Raw genomic sequence first — 13,909 nt, 5'->3', positions numbered from 1 at the left:
ATTCTCAAATGGATACTTACAATTCACATATATTTGTTCTAATACTGCTTCGTGCCATGTGCACATTTCTTCTTTACAGTATTTACCGATACAATGCAGTGAAGCAGGGTCGCACGATTACACATTTCCTTTTTCGCTGTGCATTCTCATATTTCTCCCAGTAAAAACATTGGAGACGAAACGTACGACTAGTTCAGTCATTGACCACGAGAGGCTCTTACTTTTACAACTAGTACCCAGACTTTAGTTGAATTTTACTACATACGTATCGTCCATAAGTATTGACGATCTCCCTTCCTATTCATTTCTGAAATAACCTTACTACGTAATGCTAGTCGTGTATGTTTTTGTTTATATTTATAATAGGTATTATTGTATTAATAGTAACAGTGGACGAGTTTTTCAGCAGTTTATGTAGCAAAATATTGTATTTATTTTGAAAGAGTCCAAAATGTATGATCGATATTCTCTTTTGATTAACATATATTTAAATACATTTTATATTTTAATTTCTTAATAATTCAGAAGAAAAATATTACCAGATAATCAATTATGAAAAGTGATTATAATTTCAAAATTGGTTAAATTATATATGTATAGTATGGATAAATCTCAGATCAATAAAAACGATTTTTTCCCTCAAGTTCAGTATGCATTTCCTATTTTATATGAAAAGGTTTGTTTATATTTGGTAAATATCTAGATTTGCTTGTCTTGAAAATATACTTAGTAGTAACGAATACTTTATCGAGTGCTTATAATTTAATACATAATCAAATTCATATAATATTCTTGAAATATGTGTTTAAAATAATAACTTAATATTTGTAAAGTAAGTAACTTAATATTTGTTTTAGATTCAAAATGAATGTACAGATGAAGAATTTGCAGATGTGATTAAAGAAATAAAGAGGTTGAATTTGACACAATTTGTTGAAGATATAGTTATTTATCATATAGAGTTATATATTCGGCAAAATGTAGCACCCACATTTTGGAAACAATTCACAAATAATGTGACTGGACAACAAGGTTTCGAACATTTTAAAAATGCAGTAGATGGATTATATATAAGTTTAACAGAATTTTTGCCATTATTAAAAAAGTTAGAATACTTAACACAAAATGAAACAGCTCAATCTACAACAAATGGGAACAACGTACTAGGTCAATTTAAATTAATTGTACGATCTACGCTATTAAGTCAGTTACCACTTCACTACGAACACATAGTTGAGCAATTTTATAAAATCGCGTTTAATGTATTTTGTAGTGCAGATAGTTCTACGCAAGGTACTTAGTTTTCTGTTACAATTTAATTATAAGAAAGTAAATAACAAAATTTTAATATTTATATATTCTACTTACTGTACTACTGAGTGTTTACTTTGCAGTAACTACTGGAAGTGATACTGCTCAATGTATGGGTTGTTATCAGGAAGTAGATAAATGTCAGTGTCAAATGATTGTATTTATGTTCCACGAAACAAATAGAAAATTAATTGAATTAGAACTATTAGAGAGATTAGTTGGTAATGTTCTTACATCACTGATACATATACGTATTAAAAATCATGTCAGTCAATCATGTGATAAAACATTCGATGTGTCACAATTAAAATCATTAGAAAATGTAAGATTTTGTTATACATACTCCACTTACATAATATAAACTGTACTTGCCTGACTTCTTGAATGCAATGAATAATATAATCAATGTCATGTTTTATATTTTATTTCACAGTGGCTTGAAACGGTTGTTATGAGTTGGTTAATAAGAATATATTCTGGTGGTTTTTCAAAGGTTGTATCTTTGACGAATCAAACTCGTAGTGCTATAGACAAATTTAAACAGAAACTTTCTCATTTTTTATATGAAACATATACAAGATTTAGAATTGAACAACTCTTTGACATCATAATAGGTTATTAAAATATAATTCACACATATATCTTCTTATACTTGCTACATTCATATTTATGTTACTTATACTGTTTTTTATGTTTAGAGTATCCTGATTCTCAACCTGCAATAGATGATTTACGTATTTGTCTAGAACGAACTGATTTACGTAAAGTCCTAATAGAAAGTCTACAAGAAGCATTAAAAACGAGATTATTACATCCAGGCGTAAATACACCAGATATAATAACAGCTTATATTGCAGCTATAAGAGCATTGAGACAATTGGATCCTACAGGTGTCCTCCTTGAAACAATAACAGAACCTATTAAGTAACTATTATATTAAAATCATATCTTATTAACAATTATTAAAGTGTACTAATTATAATCTGTTAAATCACCAATGAACTTTTTCACAAAATATTTAAACGCTTTTACATATTATTTAGAATTTATTTAAGAACCAGAGAGGATACTGTACGTTGCGTAGTGAGTGATTTGCTTGATGATTCACCAAGTGATCTAGCTGATGAACTAGTCAAGGGCGAATCTTTACAATTAGATGATGGTTCTGGCGATGAAGAAAATGAAGATTGGGACAAATGGATGCCAGATCCTGTTGATGCTGATCCTGGTATGTTTATAACATCTAAGGTGTTTTAAGATGATTAGTCAAAACACTGAATATGAATTTTATGTTTTATACTAAAATAATAGAAATATGTCTCCTCCAAGGAATGTTGTATTGGTTATGTTTCCATTTAAGATACATTTGTTTCTATTTACATATCTGATTACGTAATACTTAGATAACAATTCAAAATCTATATATATATATATAAGTCTGTTATATATCTATTATAAGTAGATTTTAGAATTATTTAGAATTAGAAGTATTTAGGATTATTATTGATATGCAGATTGTGATAAAAAGAACCTTCTTTATGACCACTAAAATTTACCTAATTTGAATATTTCCATTCTGTATTTATTAAAACAATTAAAAGATCTTGTGTATGCAACTATTGCATAAACTAAGAAAATGTTTTACTGCAATATTGTAGTATGTAGTATGTAGTATGTAGTATTTTCAATATATTTAAACTTGCAAATTTATTTTATAAATACCTGGCTGCACAACCTCTTTTTAATTTTAATAGAATTTTCTTTACAACATTCCTATTTAAATTTTAACTAATTTTTTTATACATTATTATGTAATAAATCTTACAAAGTGCACATTTGGGCTTACTAAAATAGATTTAAATCTCTTTTTTATAGCAAAATCAGCACAACGCAGAATGTCAGATATAATATCGATGTTAGTAAATGTATATGGTAGTCAAGATCTATTTGTAAATGAATATCGTACATTATTAGCAGACAGACTACTGTCTCAATTAAATTATCATACTGAACGAGAAATCCGTCATTTAGAATTATTGAAAAGGCGTTTTGGAGAAAATCAACTTCATTACTGTGAAGTTATGTTAAAAGATGTATATGATTCTAAAAGAATAGATGGACATATACAATCTGATGCTAGTTACACTTTAGAAAAAGAGCACTTCCCTACATCTGCATTGATATTATCAGCACAGTTTTGGCCACCATTTAAAGAAAACTGGAAATTAGAGTTACCTAAAATTGTACAAGACCAATTAAACAAATATGTAAAAGCATTTGAAACTCTAAAAGGAAATAGAACACTTTGTTGGAAACCTCATCTTGGAAATGTTAATTTAGAAATTGAATTAAAAGATAGAAAATTAGATATAAATGTAACACCCATACATGCTACAATAATCTTACATTTTCAAGATAAGAGTAAGAAATATTTATGCACATGTTATTATTAACATCCTTAAATTTGTTTAATATTAATATATTTATTGTATTTTTCAACTTGCAGAAGAATGGGCTCTAGAAGAACTTGCAGAAATAATGCATGCCCCTGCAACTGTGTTAAGAAGAAAAATAACTTTTTGGGTTTCACAGGGTCTTTTGAAAGAAATTTCTAATGATGTCTTCATATTACAAGAAGAAAGTTCGACAAAAACCAGATCTTTATCAGACATCGTTCTGGAAGAAGAAGTAGAAAGTGCAATGGCATCTGCAAGTGATCAGAGGGAGGAAGAACTTCAAGTGTTTTGGTCTTATATTGTTGGCATGCTAACAAATTTAGATTCTATGCCTTTAGAAAGAATTCATCAAATGTTAAAAATGTTCGCGTCTCAAGGTCCAGGAGCAATGGAATGTGGCTTACCTGAATTGAGACAATTTCTTGATAGAAAAGTGAGAGAACATCAACTATTATTTTCAGGTGGCTTATATCGTTTACCAAAATCATAATTATTATTTAATTCTTTGTATTATATGATGTATAATATGCGATAAACTCATCAATGTTTAAAAGCTGATTTCATACAATAAGATTAATAATAAAAATTAATCTGTATAATACTGTTTAAACCCATAGTTTAATATACTGAGCAACAATGAAATTTTATGTACTGTATAATAAAGATGAAAGTGAGAATTACTTTTTTTCTAACGCGTAAATTACTAATCAGATAATTTACTAATCAGTAACTAATCAGATAATTTAATCGTTACTAATCAGATAATAGATACAGTTATAACAAAATATTTCTGTAATGCATTTATAAAAAAAATGTATAATATAATAAATTCAATATATTAATGTAGTTGCCTGCATAGTTAAGTATTATATATACATGCACATTATAGTTTAATTATATATTATATTTTAGTTTCTCGAAGAAATTAATATCATCTTTGCATACCATTCACATCATTTGCAGCACAATTTTTTATAAAGTATACTCCTCTATACTTAAAAATATCAAAATGTTATTATTATATTTATACAGCAATCTTTCTTACCCTTCTCTGATATGTATGGAAAAATTGCAATGAACAATGGAAAACCTTAATTACACATTTAATAAATAAATCTTTTAGATAATTTGAAAATAAAATTATTTTATATTTTGACCTATACTTGCTACATATCTTGCATTGTTGACAGAAATATCAACAATAAAATAAAATATAAAACAAATCATTTTATAAATTTTGACAAGAATTAAGCAACTATTGTAATAAACGTAAATAGTAAATACAAATATTCTTAATAACAAAACTGTATACATACATACATATATAAATCTATGTATGTATACATATATGCATATAAAGGTACATATACATGTTATTTGAATAAGTATTGTGAATATAAATGATATTTACTCCTTGATCTCAATGTCAAATATTTTTAAATAATCTAATCCAATTAAAATAATTTTGATGAAAGTATCTCTAATGTTTTGTGACATATATACATATATGTTACATACTGTTACCAAATTTAAAACACCATAGGATTAAACAAATATTAACTAGTTTTTGCCATGACTGATTATTAATAGTAAATAGATTATTAATGTTAATATTATTAACATTTCAAAGTTACAGTTTTCCAAATATAATAAAAAAATACAATGTTAATTCTCTGACTGTGATTAAATATTAATGATTATATATCATACATTCATTTCAAAAACAATGTCTCGTATATGAGAACAATATATCATAGTGATAATATGATATATCATATTGTTATTTCTAAATTGTTTTTTATGTTTTTAAAAATTTGTATGCGTATTTTGTAACATGTGTATGTACCTGTAACTGTATAAGACTTAAAAAATATATAAGTTCATCTACATATAAACAGTCAATGAATACATATAATAATTTGTTTAATATTAAAAGGGAAAGTTAAAAAATAGAGACAATTTTGCCGAATTTGAGATACATATCAAACGTCTTGAATCTAGTAATGATACATATGAATGTAAGTATTTCATAATCTGTATATGATATATTTATATATACGTAAGATTAAAAATTTTTTGTTTCTAAGAAAATAGAAGAAAAAGTATCAATAGAAGAAAAAATAGAAGAAAGAACTTTTGTTTGAGATTGCTAGAAGTTGTCGAATATTATATATTGATTATTGTAAACAAATCTTTTTAATTTTTGAAATTTATAACACTTTTACTCCCTATGATGCAGTTATAAAACCTTTATTATTAAGGGAAAGTATGATAAAAATTTGATTATATAATTATCATTCCAATCAAATAATATATAGATTTTTAATACATAATCAGTAATTAATATCATTCACTAAAAATAATCTGTATTATTTTTTATTTAAAAAGGGTAATTAATATTTAATGCTCTATTATATTTTACTTAGTATTAAAGTCCAACAATCAAATTCAATCCAATCGGTCCAAATATCAAAGAATATATTTTAGTGATTTTCAAAACCAGGACAATTATATAAGACCAAATAAGAAGTAAAATATGTATATATTCCTATGTTATTATTTTATGTGTGACTCAAAGATAGATACATATATACATGTGTGTGTATATATATATATGTATATATGTATATATTAATGATATCATCATTGCACTAAATACACGGCAAAAGTTTCATCAATTTTCAACTTCCCCCGCTCCTACATATGTATGTACTTTTGTAAAATATCTGTGTTTTTTTTGCATCATTATTTTGAATTACATATTGTATTAAAATATAGTGGATATACTACTTTAAGCTATAAACTTAAGTAGAATTCAGATCACTCTTAGTACGATTAGATCATGAATTATAATCTATTTACACAAAGTAATAGTTGTTTGTCCTTATATAGTTGAAAATGTTCAAAATGCTTGTTTAAAGTACAAGCATGTTACACAGATCATCAAATATACACAAATGAACATGATAGAAAGTTCTTATTACATGTACATATGGCAAATCTAAATGATTAACAGAATATTATTTGTATATCTAAATGATATTATTGACTGGTAAATAAATCAATCTCACATATAAACACTCTCTTCTATTATATATAGATAACTTCATTATATAACATTATAAATGTAGATATATTCCAAATAACGATGAAGGTAGTAAACAACTTCCATATGCTGTTCTTTGTCTTAATTAAATTGCTCACCATTTGTAGAAATATCGTTTTTATAAACAACCCTTCCTAATCTACATTTATAAAAAGGAAAGAAAAATAAATGGTTTCTTTGTGAATTTATCTAGATAAGTAAAATTGAAAATATTCAATAAATGATCAAAGTCTATTATTTTACAAATAAATTGCACCGTAATATTACATAACAGAATTTTCAAATTATAAAATAATAAAATATTACATATGTATCTCTTTGTTAAAAAATGGAGATTCTTCCTAGCCACACAACAAACTAATATACGTATTTAAAGAGACATTTTATATTCTTAATAATTAATTAATATCTTCAAATATATTTTGATTTTTTTAGCTTTTCTTGATCAAATTAATGAGTTGTAAATTCAGAAAGTTAGATACAAAGTATCTAGTAAATAATAATTATAATTAAATTGACACGTAAAATTGTATATTTTTGTGTTATGTTATAATTCATCGTCTATTAATATAACAATTATTTAACATGCTATTACTGGTGTAAAACTTTATCTCTGTAAATAGTTCTCACTTAACATTAAAACAAAAATATTCTTAAATTTTTATTTAGAGATTTGTTCTTTTCGCGGGTTAAACTATTCAATTTCAATTAAAAAGTATCAAAATGAAAACAAATTTTGATTTTATATTGCACCTATTACATGTGGATATATTATTTTCTAAGTTATATAAAATACATAATGTTATTTAAATTTTTAGCCCCTTTTCTCTCCCTATTCATTTTATTGCTCTAATAAGGACGTAAGTACTAAAAAAATTGATATAGCTATTATGCAGAAAATTTCATTTTATAATCTGTGATAAACTGTACTAAATAGAAACATGTATATTGTTTAAAATGAATTTTTAGTATATATGTCATCTAAGAGGTGTGATATAACAGAAAAATGAGATTCTTATATTACTGATAAATTAAATTGAAAAATAATTTGTAAGAATTTTGAATATTTCCTACTTATTCATTATACAAATGAACATATATATAGCATATGTACATATATGTATTATTGAAATTTTAATTTTTCGTACATATCAATTAAATTAAAGTAATATCGAGTCAATCGCCTTTGAGAACATTATTCAGCTAGAAGTGCTATACATATAATGGAATCAGAAGTTACAAGGTATTAAAAATTCGTAGAACAAACGTTTATGATTCTGTTTGTTGTATGAATAGTGTTTTTATGTATGTTTCATTGTGCATATTATTAGAAACTCAACTTTCATTAATCACACGTACATATGCATATTTAGCAAAAATACGTTCAAGCATCGACGTTACTAAATATAGTAAGGTTTACAAATATTCAATTTAAATTGTAGGTAATATGAAGAAGAAATAATAACAGTAAGAAGATAAACGGAACGATGCTTAAAAGATAGGTACTATTGTTCCACATTACGACATGTCACAAATTTAGCGAATATAATTCATAATGATATATGCTATGGAGAATTTCTATAGATGTACGCACTATTTACATGTATTATACATGTTGCAAATTATGCATATATATGCGATTTTTTGTAGATTATTCAATGAACAATAATTGTGAATTTAGTAATGTTGAAAATCTATTATTTTCTAGTTATATCACGCCTTGAAACATTTTATACGAAAAAATTTGAAATTTAGTATTTTAATAATAAATAAGTTAGTATTTTAACGTGAAAAATGATGATGGTACATACGTAAAGATAATAATTGAATAACTATGTACTTCGCAAAATAGTTATGTTTAAGAAGCAAAAGAATTGATAATAAATAATGTTGGTATTGCATTAATTTTATAGTGGTGATTCATTGAAATTCAGACAAATTTCTCAAATTTATGCAGTAGAACCGAAGTGATTGTAATTTTGCTTCGAGATAAAAAAATGTTGCAAAATTATCGCTTTGTTTGCGTTAAAAATAAAGATGCATTTAATTATGAACCTGATTGATTTTTGTTGAAAATTGATCCTTTTTTGTCGGTAAGTAACTCACAATCAGAGACTTAATTACCTGTCTGACGTTGGAAACGCCAGCACAAACGAACGCTAGCGGAACGAGCAAAGCAATTTAAACAAGGCTGTACAATTTTAAAGACACGAAGAGGGTACAGGATGGATAAACTTGACGAACAACAGGGCTGGTGATGCGAACGGCGAAGGTGGTCATCTGGTTGGTGAACCGATCGAACGCGGATGTTGTTCCAGAGTCCAGGTGTTAGCACGGGGCGAGTGGATTCCATTGTTAGCACTCCAAGCCTATAGGCCATGGGCAACCAAGGTTAAAAAGAAAGAAAAGAAAAACAGATTGTTAGTAATTTAATTATGATCGATTCATGTTAACATTAAGTTTTTGAACAGTTCGATAGTTGAAAGAAATGTAGTTAGTGGGAAGCATTGCCTTTCCTTAGATATCTTTGCATTTTAAGTTACCTAAATTATTAAACGATTAAAAGGAATTCATTTGCCCGATCGCCTAATAAGAGATTCGTTTTATTAATTTAAGGTACGTATTCACGTATAAAAAGTAAAAGTTAACGTCTAACGAAACGAGTATAATCAAAGAAATAACGATTAACAAGCAACTGCTTCGCACTCCCTTTTGGTCAATATTAGTGTATAAGCATTTATTTCATATAAAACATGATACACGTGATAGAAACATTGTCAGAATATTATATATCGATGAAATGAAGCTCATACTTCGTTACTTGTCATTCATCGTTTACAATTAACAGCCCTCTAATTACCGAAAGTTCGTAAACTTGACATATATGTATGCAGCTATACATATAATTTAGAGGATTTCATCATTTTTCCAAGCTTCGTTATTATTGTTACAATGCGCATGATCTGACATGATGATTGCTTTTTTCTGTCTTTCTCTTATAAAAGAAATTCGATCGATCATTAGAGGGTTAAACTATGTATTTTGGTTATAAGTTTCACATAATCATGTGCCCTCCCCGCGCTTAGGATAGTCGAGAAGATAAATATATAAAACTGTGTACAAGATTCTAAAACGGAACGATTTAAAGACATAAACAAGTGTAAAAAAGCAGACTTAGAATAGTAGGTGGTAAGATGATTTTTAGTTATTTAAAATGCGAGGAATTCGTTATTTCCCAAAAAATTATATCATTTTGTAGGCAGCTTGGGTGTGCACCTGCCACCATATAGTAGCGTTAAATGACACTGTACGTACGTATGATATTAAATCCATAGTTACAGCAATATTATTACTGTGAATCGTATTAACTATAACGATTAATATCCTATCATCAAGCAGGTGTCAAAAGGCCAATGAATTACACGCGTGCCGTACAATAAAATAGGTCTATTTTACAATCTCTGAAAAAAGCATACCTTTGCATATGGTGTTAAGATCTGTTTACATTATATAAATACGTAGCGTTAATTGTCCAGCAAAACATGTACAAAGGAAAACCTGTCAGGTAGATTCAATATCTCAAAATTTCTGCTCACAATTGATTATTTTGTAATTACGTTGTTGTTGAATATTTTCAATGCTTGTTTCCCCTAAGAATCATCTGGATAAATTTTGTCCTCACTTTTTCCCATCTTCCCTTCTTTTTCAATATATTCTCCATTATTCTACAATTAACACTTACAGTGAACACAGGATGAACGTGTTGCATTATTATTTAAGCATAAAATAACAAAGAAAATTCAACACACTACATTTTCGTTAAGTTTATCAAAATAATGAATATTCTTTAGATTTTTTCATCCAGATTATTACTTTTGTTGGTGTGCCTGTTATTCTGATAAAAATATTATATAGGCTACATGAAGATATATATATATATATGTATATATATGTATATATGTGAATAGAAACATCAAGTTAGTGTCAACTTGGCCATGTGGAGCATTTCTGGTTAGTTTTATAAAGACAATGCATAGTTATACGTTTTGTGTAAAAAATGAAATCGCTTCTATAATAAAGGTGCCATTGTAAATTATGCGTGGTATTGTTAGTGATGATACATAAAAAAGGATATAGGATGCATTTTTAGGATTAAAATATAAAATATTTTATTTCTAGATAATAAAGTTTGGCAAAAATTGTTAAAAAAGATTGTTTACAACGCGTCGAAAAAATTTGTAACTTTTGGTAAAATTAGTCGAGTAAGTTTCCCGAGACGTTAAAGAGAATAATGATTAAATTAATACGATATATACAGGCAAATTTTTAGGTACATGTACTTCTAAATTCGCATATCTTCGTGCGATATAAGTGATGTCCTGGATTCAAGTGGAACGAAAACATCCGAAGTTGAAAAATAATACGATAAAGTACTATACTTCTTCGTAGCTTAAGCCTTCGCATCGTATCGTAGTACCACCCCTGTCATTTTTCTTCATTCGAAATAAAAAGAAACTACTCTTCTTGTACTTTGTATAAATATTTATTTGAAATACACGTACGACACGCACGTGTACACACGTATGTATATCGTATAAATGTACACGCACAAAAAGGCAGACGTAAATGGAATGAATAAGTGTTCCACAGGCACAAGTTGCCAAAAAATTTATCGATTTTGATGCATGGTCACATACGTGATCTTTGAATAAAGATTACATATTATGTCGTAGGTAAATATTAAATCAGTCGTAGTACGCAATATTATTTTCAGAGCTGTATTTTATATTTATATTTGCTCTTCTTCGAACGTATTTTTTATTTTCTTTTTTCGTTTTTACTTTTAAAGTATTGTTTTTATTCATGTACATCCTATATCAATTATCCTTCGACAATGATAACGGTACTCTCATTGATTATCAATAGCTATAATATGAAGATTTCAGATTAGCACTAATATAAAAATGCGGACAAATCGTGTAGAAGTAAAAAAGATTTAGAAAAAGAATGGGTAGGTGCGCACCCATACCATACCGCAGTCTCTCCATCATTTATCTTCTTGTTTCATGATGCAAAGAAGACAGAAGGAGTAATATATATTTTTTAAAGATATTTAGTCTTTATACCTAATTGCGGGGAGTCAACATTACCTTGAAACTTTAACTTTTATTTCAATTGTGCATGTGAAGGGTATAAAAGGTAATATGTATCGGATCCTTTAATGTTGTACAAAATCACTAACCATACCCACTTCTACAATACTGAATAACGTTATTACTTATTCAAACCGTTGAAAGAGAAATTCTAAATAAACCTAATTTGCAAAGTAAAAATTCCTTTCAACATGTAATATGTTAAAAATTATTTAATATGAAATATAGTATGATTTGAGTCTTTCATAAAATATTTTTAACTAAATTTCATATTTATTATAAATTTTATATTATAATTCAACAATAGTATCGACTAGAATTTTGATAAAACTCTTTCTTAATAATAAAGGATCGAATCTATTTCCAAGATTATTTTACGCGTATAAACGAATCTTCAATGTGAGGTTCCATCTTACGCTTAATTAAAAAATTTAAAGTTTTACAAACAAAAAATTTCGAAATTTTCTTTGATATAGATATTTTTCAGTTTAAAAACATTTCAAATTTACAAATTACAATAATCGAAACATTACGTGAAATTCGCGTTTTACCAATATGCAATTATATTTGAAAATAATTACGTATTCGTTTGATTTTTGTTTTATGTAAATGATGAATTTTACAAGAAAGATTATTGTAGAACACTGAAAATATTACTACATTAACGTCAGTATTGGATTACATATTAATAAACATCGGAGGAAATAACATATGATAAATTAACTTACAAATAAAAAAGAAGATCAAAGTATTCTTCAAAGATATTCTTTATATAACATGTTAAACATATTAAAAGATCATTGTTTAAAAAGTTGTATAGTAAATAAAAAGGAATAAAAAATTGCAATGTTTTATACGAAAATAAAATTATTGGTACATTTTTTTTTTTTTTTTTAATTTAGATGTAAATTTGAATTAAAAGTGTTTTTAACATACATAAAACAGATGTATATTACATCATACAAAAAAATTTCTGTCTCTACTTTCAGTCTAGAACTGTACGATTTATTCGCAAATTTTTTTATATGGTTAATGGTACGATACATCATTCGCACTTTATGCAAGACTCAAACATATTTATTCGAATACTACGCGTTTTAATCAATTCCCACATATAAAATATTCAATAAACGCAACACATTTGTATCTCTACATATCACAATAAAATTTGTAAATAATTTCATTGTTGTCATATACATTTTTTGAAAAGGCACCATAATTCTGCTATTACCTTCTTATATGTTACATTATGCTTATACGTATAATAAAAAAATTAAAACTCACCGATATCTCCATTACGATTTATTAATTGTAATTCATTACCTATTTATAAAGAGCAAAATGCTAAAAAAAAAGTGAAAAATACTTCTACTATAATACTTTGGATAAATACCCGTTACTATCAATTATTTTGAATTTAAACTGACATTATTTCATGGCTAAAATAATAATAATAGCAAGTCGTTGATTACTCGGTTTGTAATATAAATATGTAAAAGAATAAATTTTTGGCTTAGAAGTACAGAAAAAAGATGTTGTAGAACAAGAACGAAAAGGGAAGGATCTTTTCTAATGAATGTAAATGATTTTTCTCGAACCTTGAAGCTTTCTCATATGACCATAAACAATTTAAATTTGACTTTCATATTCATGTCTATGGAATGCATGCAATTTTTTGACATTTACACAGTTATTATTATGATGTAAGATATTATGACTGACTAGTAAATAGGTAATTGTTAGCTGCGATAAACTTATAAGAAGATGAAATTAAACGTATAAGAGGAAGAAATGTATAAAATCTCAAACATTATACATCTACGATATAATCGTTTACCTTTTTCAACTTCAAGTGAATGTACACCCAATTCTGCCTTTACACG

At 26.6% G+C, this 13,909-nt stretch overlaps 2 protein-coding genes across 7 annotated transcripts in view; one reads left to right on the top strand and one right to left on the bottom strand.

Annotated features, from left to right (window-relative positions):
* The first annotated feature begins 239 nt into the window (after positions 1 to 239).
* Positions 240 to 4,447, top strand: morula (anaphase promoting complex subunit morula). Of its 2 annotated transcripts, none has more exons than XM_033342918.2 (8): positions 240 to 691; positions 858 to 1,293; positions 1,395 to 1,633; positions 1,745 to 1,925; positions 2,010 to 2,235; positions 2,355 to 2,539; positions 3,187 to 3,732; positions 3,818 to 4,447. In XM_033342918.2, the coding sequence occupies exons 1-8, from the start codon at positions 593 to 595 to the stop codon at positions 4,255 to 4,257; spliced, it is 2,352 nt and encodes a 783-aa protein (XP_033198809.1). In that variant the 5' UTR covers positions 240 to 592; the 3' UTR covers positions 4,258 to 4,447. The 2 variants fall into 2 exon arrangements, with proteins under 2 accessions (XP_033198809.1, XP_033198810.1); XM_033342919.2 differs by having other exon boundaries at positions 242 to 676.
* Positions 4,448 to 6,228: 1,781 nt separating this feature from the next.
* how (protein held out wings) overlaps positions 6,229 to 13,909 on the bottom strand; it is a 45,984-nt gene continuing 38,303 nt past the window's right edge. For 4 of the 5 annotated variants that reach the window (XM_033342924.2, XM_033342926.2, XM_033342925.2 and 1 more), the window contains exon 8: positions 6,229 to 9,242. The gene's annotated coding sequence lies outside the window, so the exon portion shown is untranslated. Of the gene's footprint in view, positions 9,243 to 10,469; positions 10,599 to 13,909 lie in introns of all 5 variants that reach the window. The other variant, XR_013058213.1, reaches the window with a different exon arrangement.

The sequence above is a fragment of the Bombus vancouverensis genome, chromosome 4 (assembly GCF_051014615.1).
Source record: "Bombus vancouverensis nearcticus chromosome 4, iyBomVanc1_principal, whole genome shotgun sequence".
Classification (NCBI taxonomy): Eukaryota; Metazoa; Arthropoda; class Insecta; order Hymenoptera; family Apidae; genus Bombus; species Bombus vancouverensis.
The sequence above is the reverse complement of the archived record's forward strand: the minus strand, read 5'-3'. Positions and strand labels throughout refer to the sequence as shown.

What these genes read in the sequence shown, in the direction of transcription:
- morula (XM_033342918.2), top strand. Translation starts at nt 593, where the DNA reads ATGTATAGTATGGATAAATCTCAGATCAATAAAAACGATTTTTTCCCT. An exon ending in AATTAAAATCATTAGAAAAT is followed by an intron (nt 1,634 to 1,744) that starts GTAAGATTTTGT and finishes TTTATTTCACAG; the next exon opens with TGGCTTGAAACGGTTGTTAT. An exon ending in TCCTGTTGATGCTGATCCTG is followed by an intron (nt 2,540 to 3,186) that starts GTATGTTTATAA and finishes TCTTTTTTATAG; the next exon opens with CAAAATCAGCACAACGCAGA.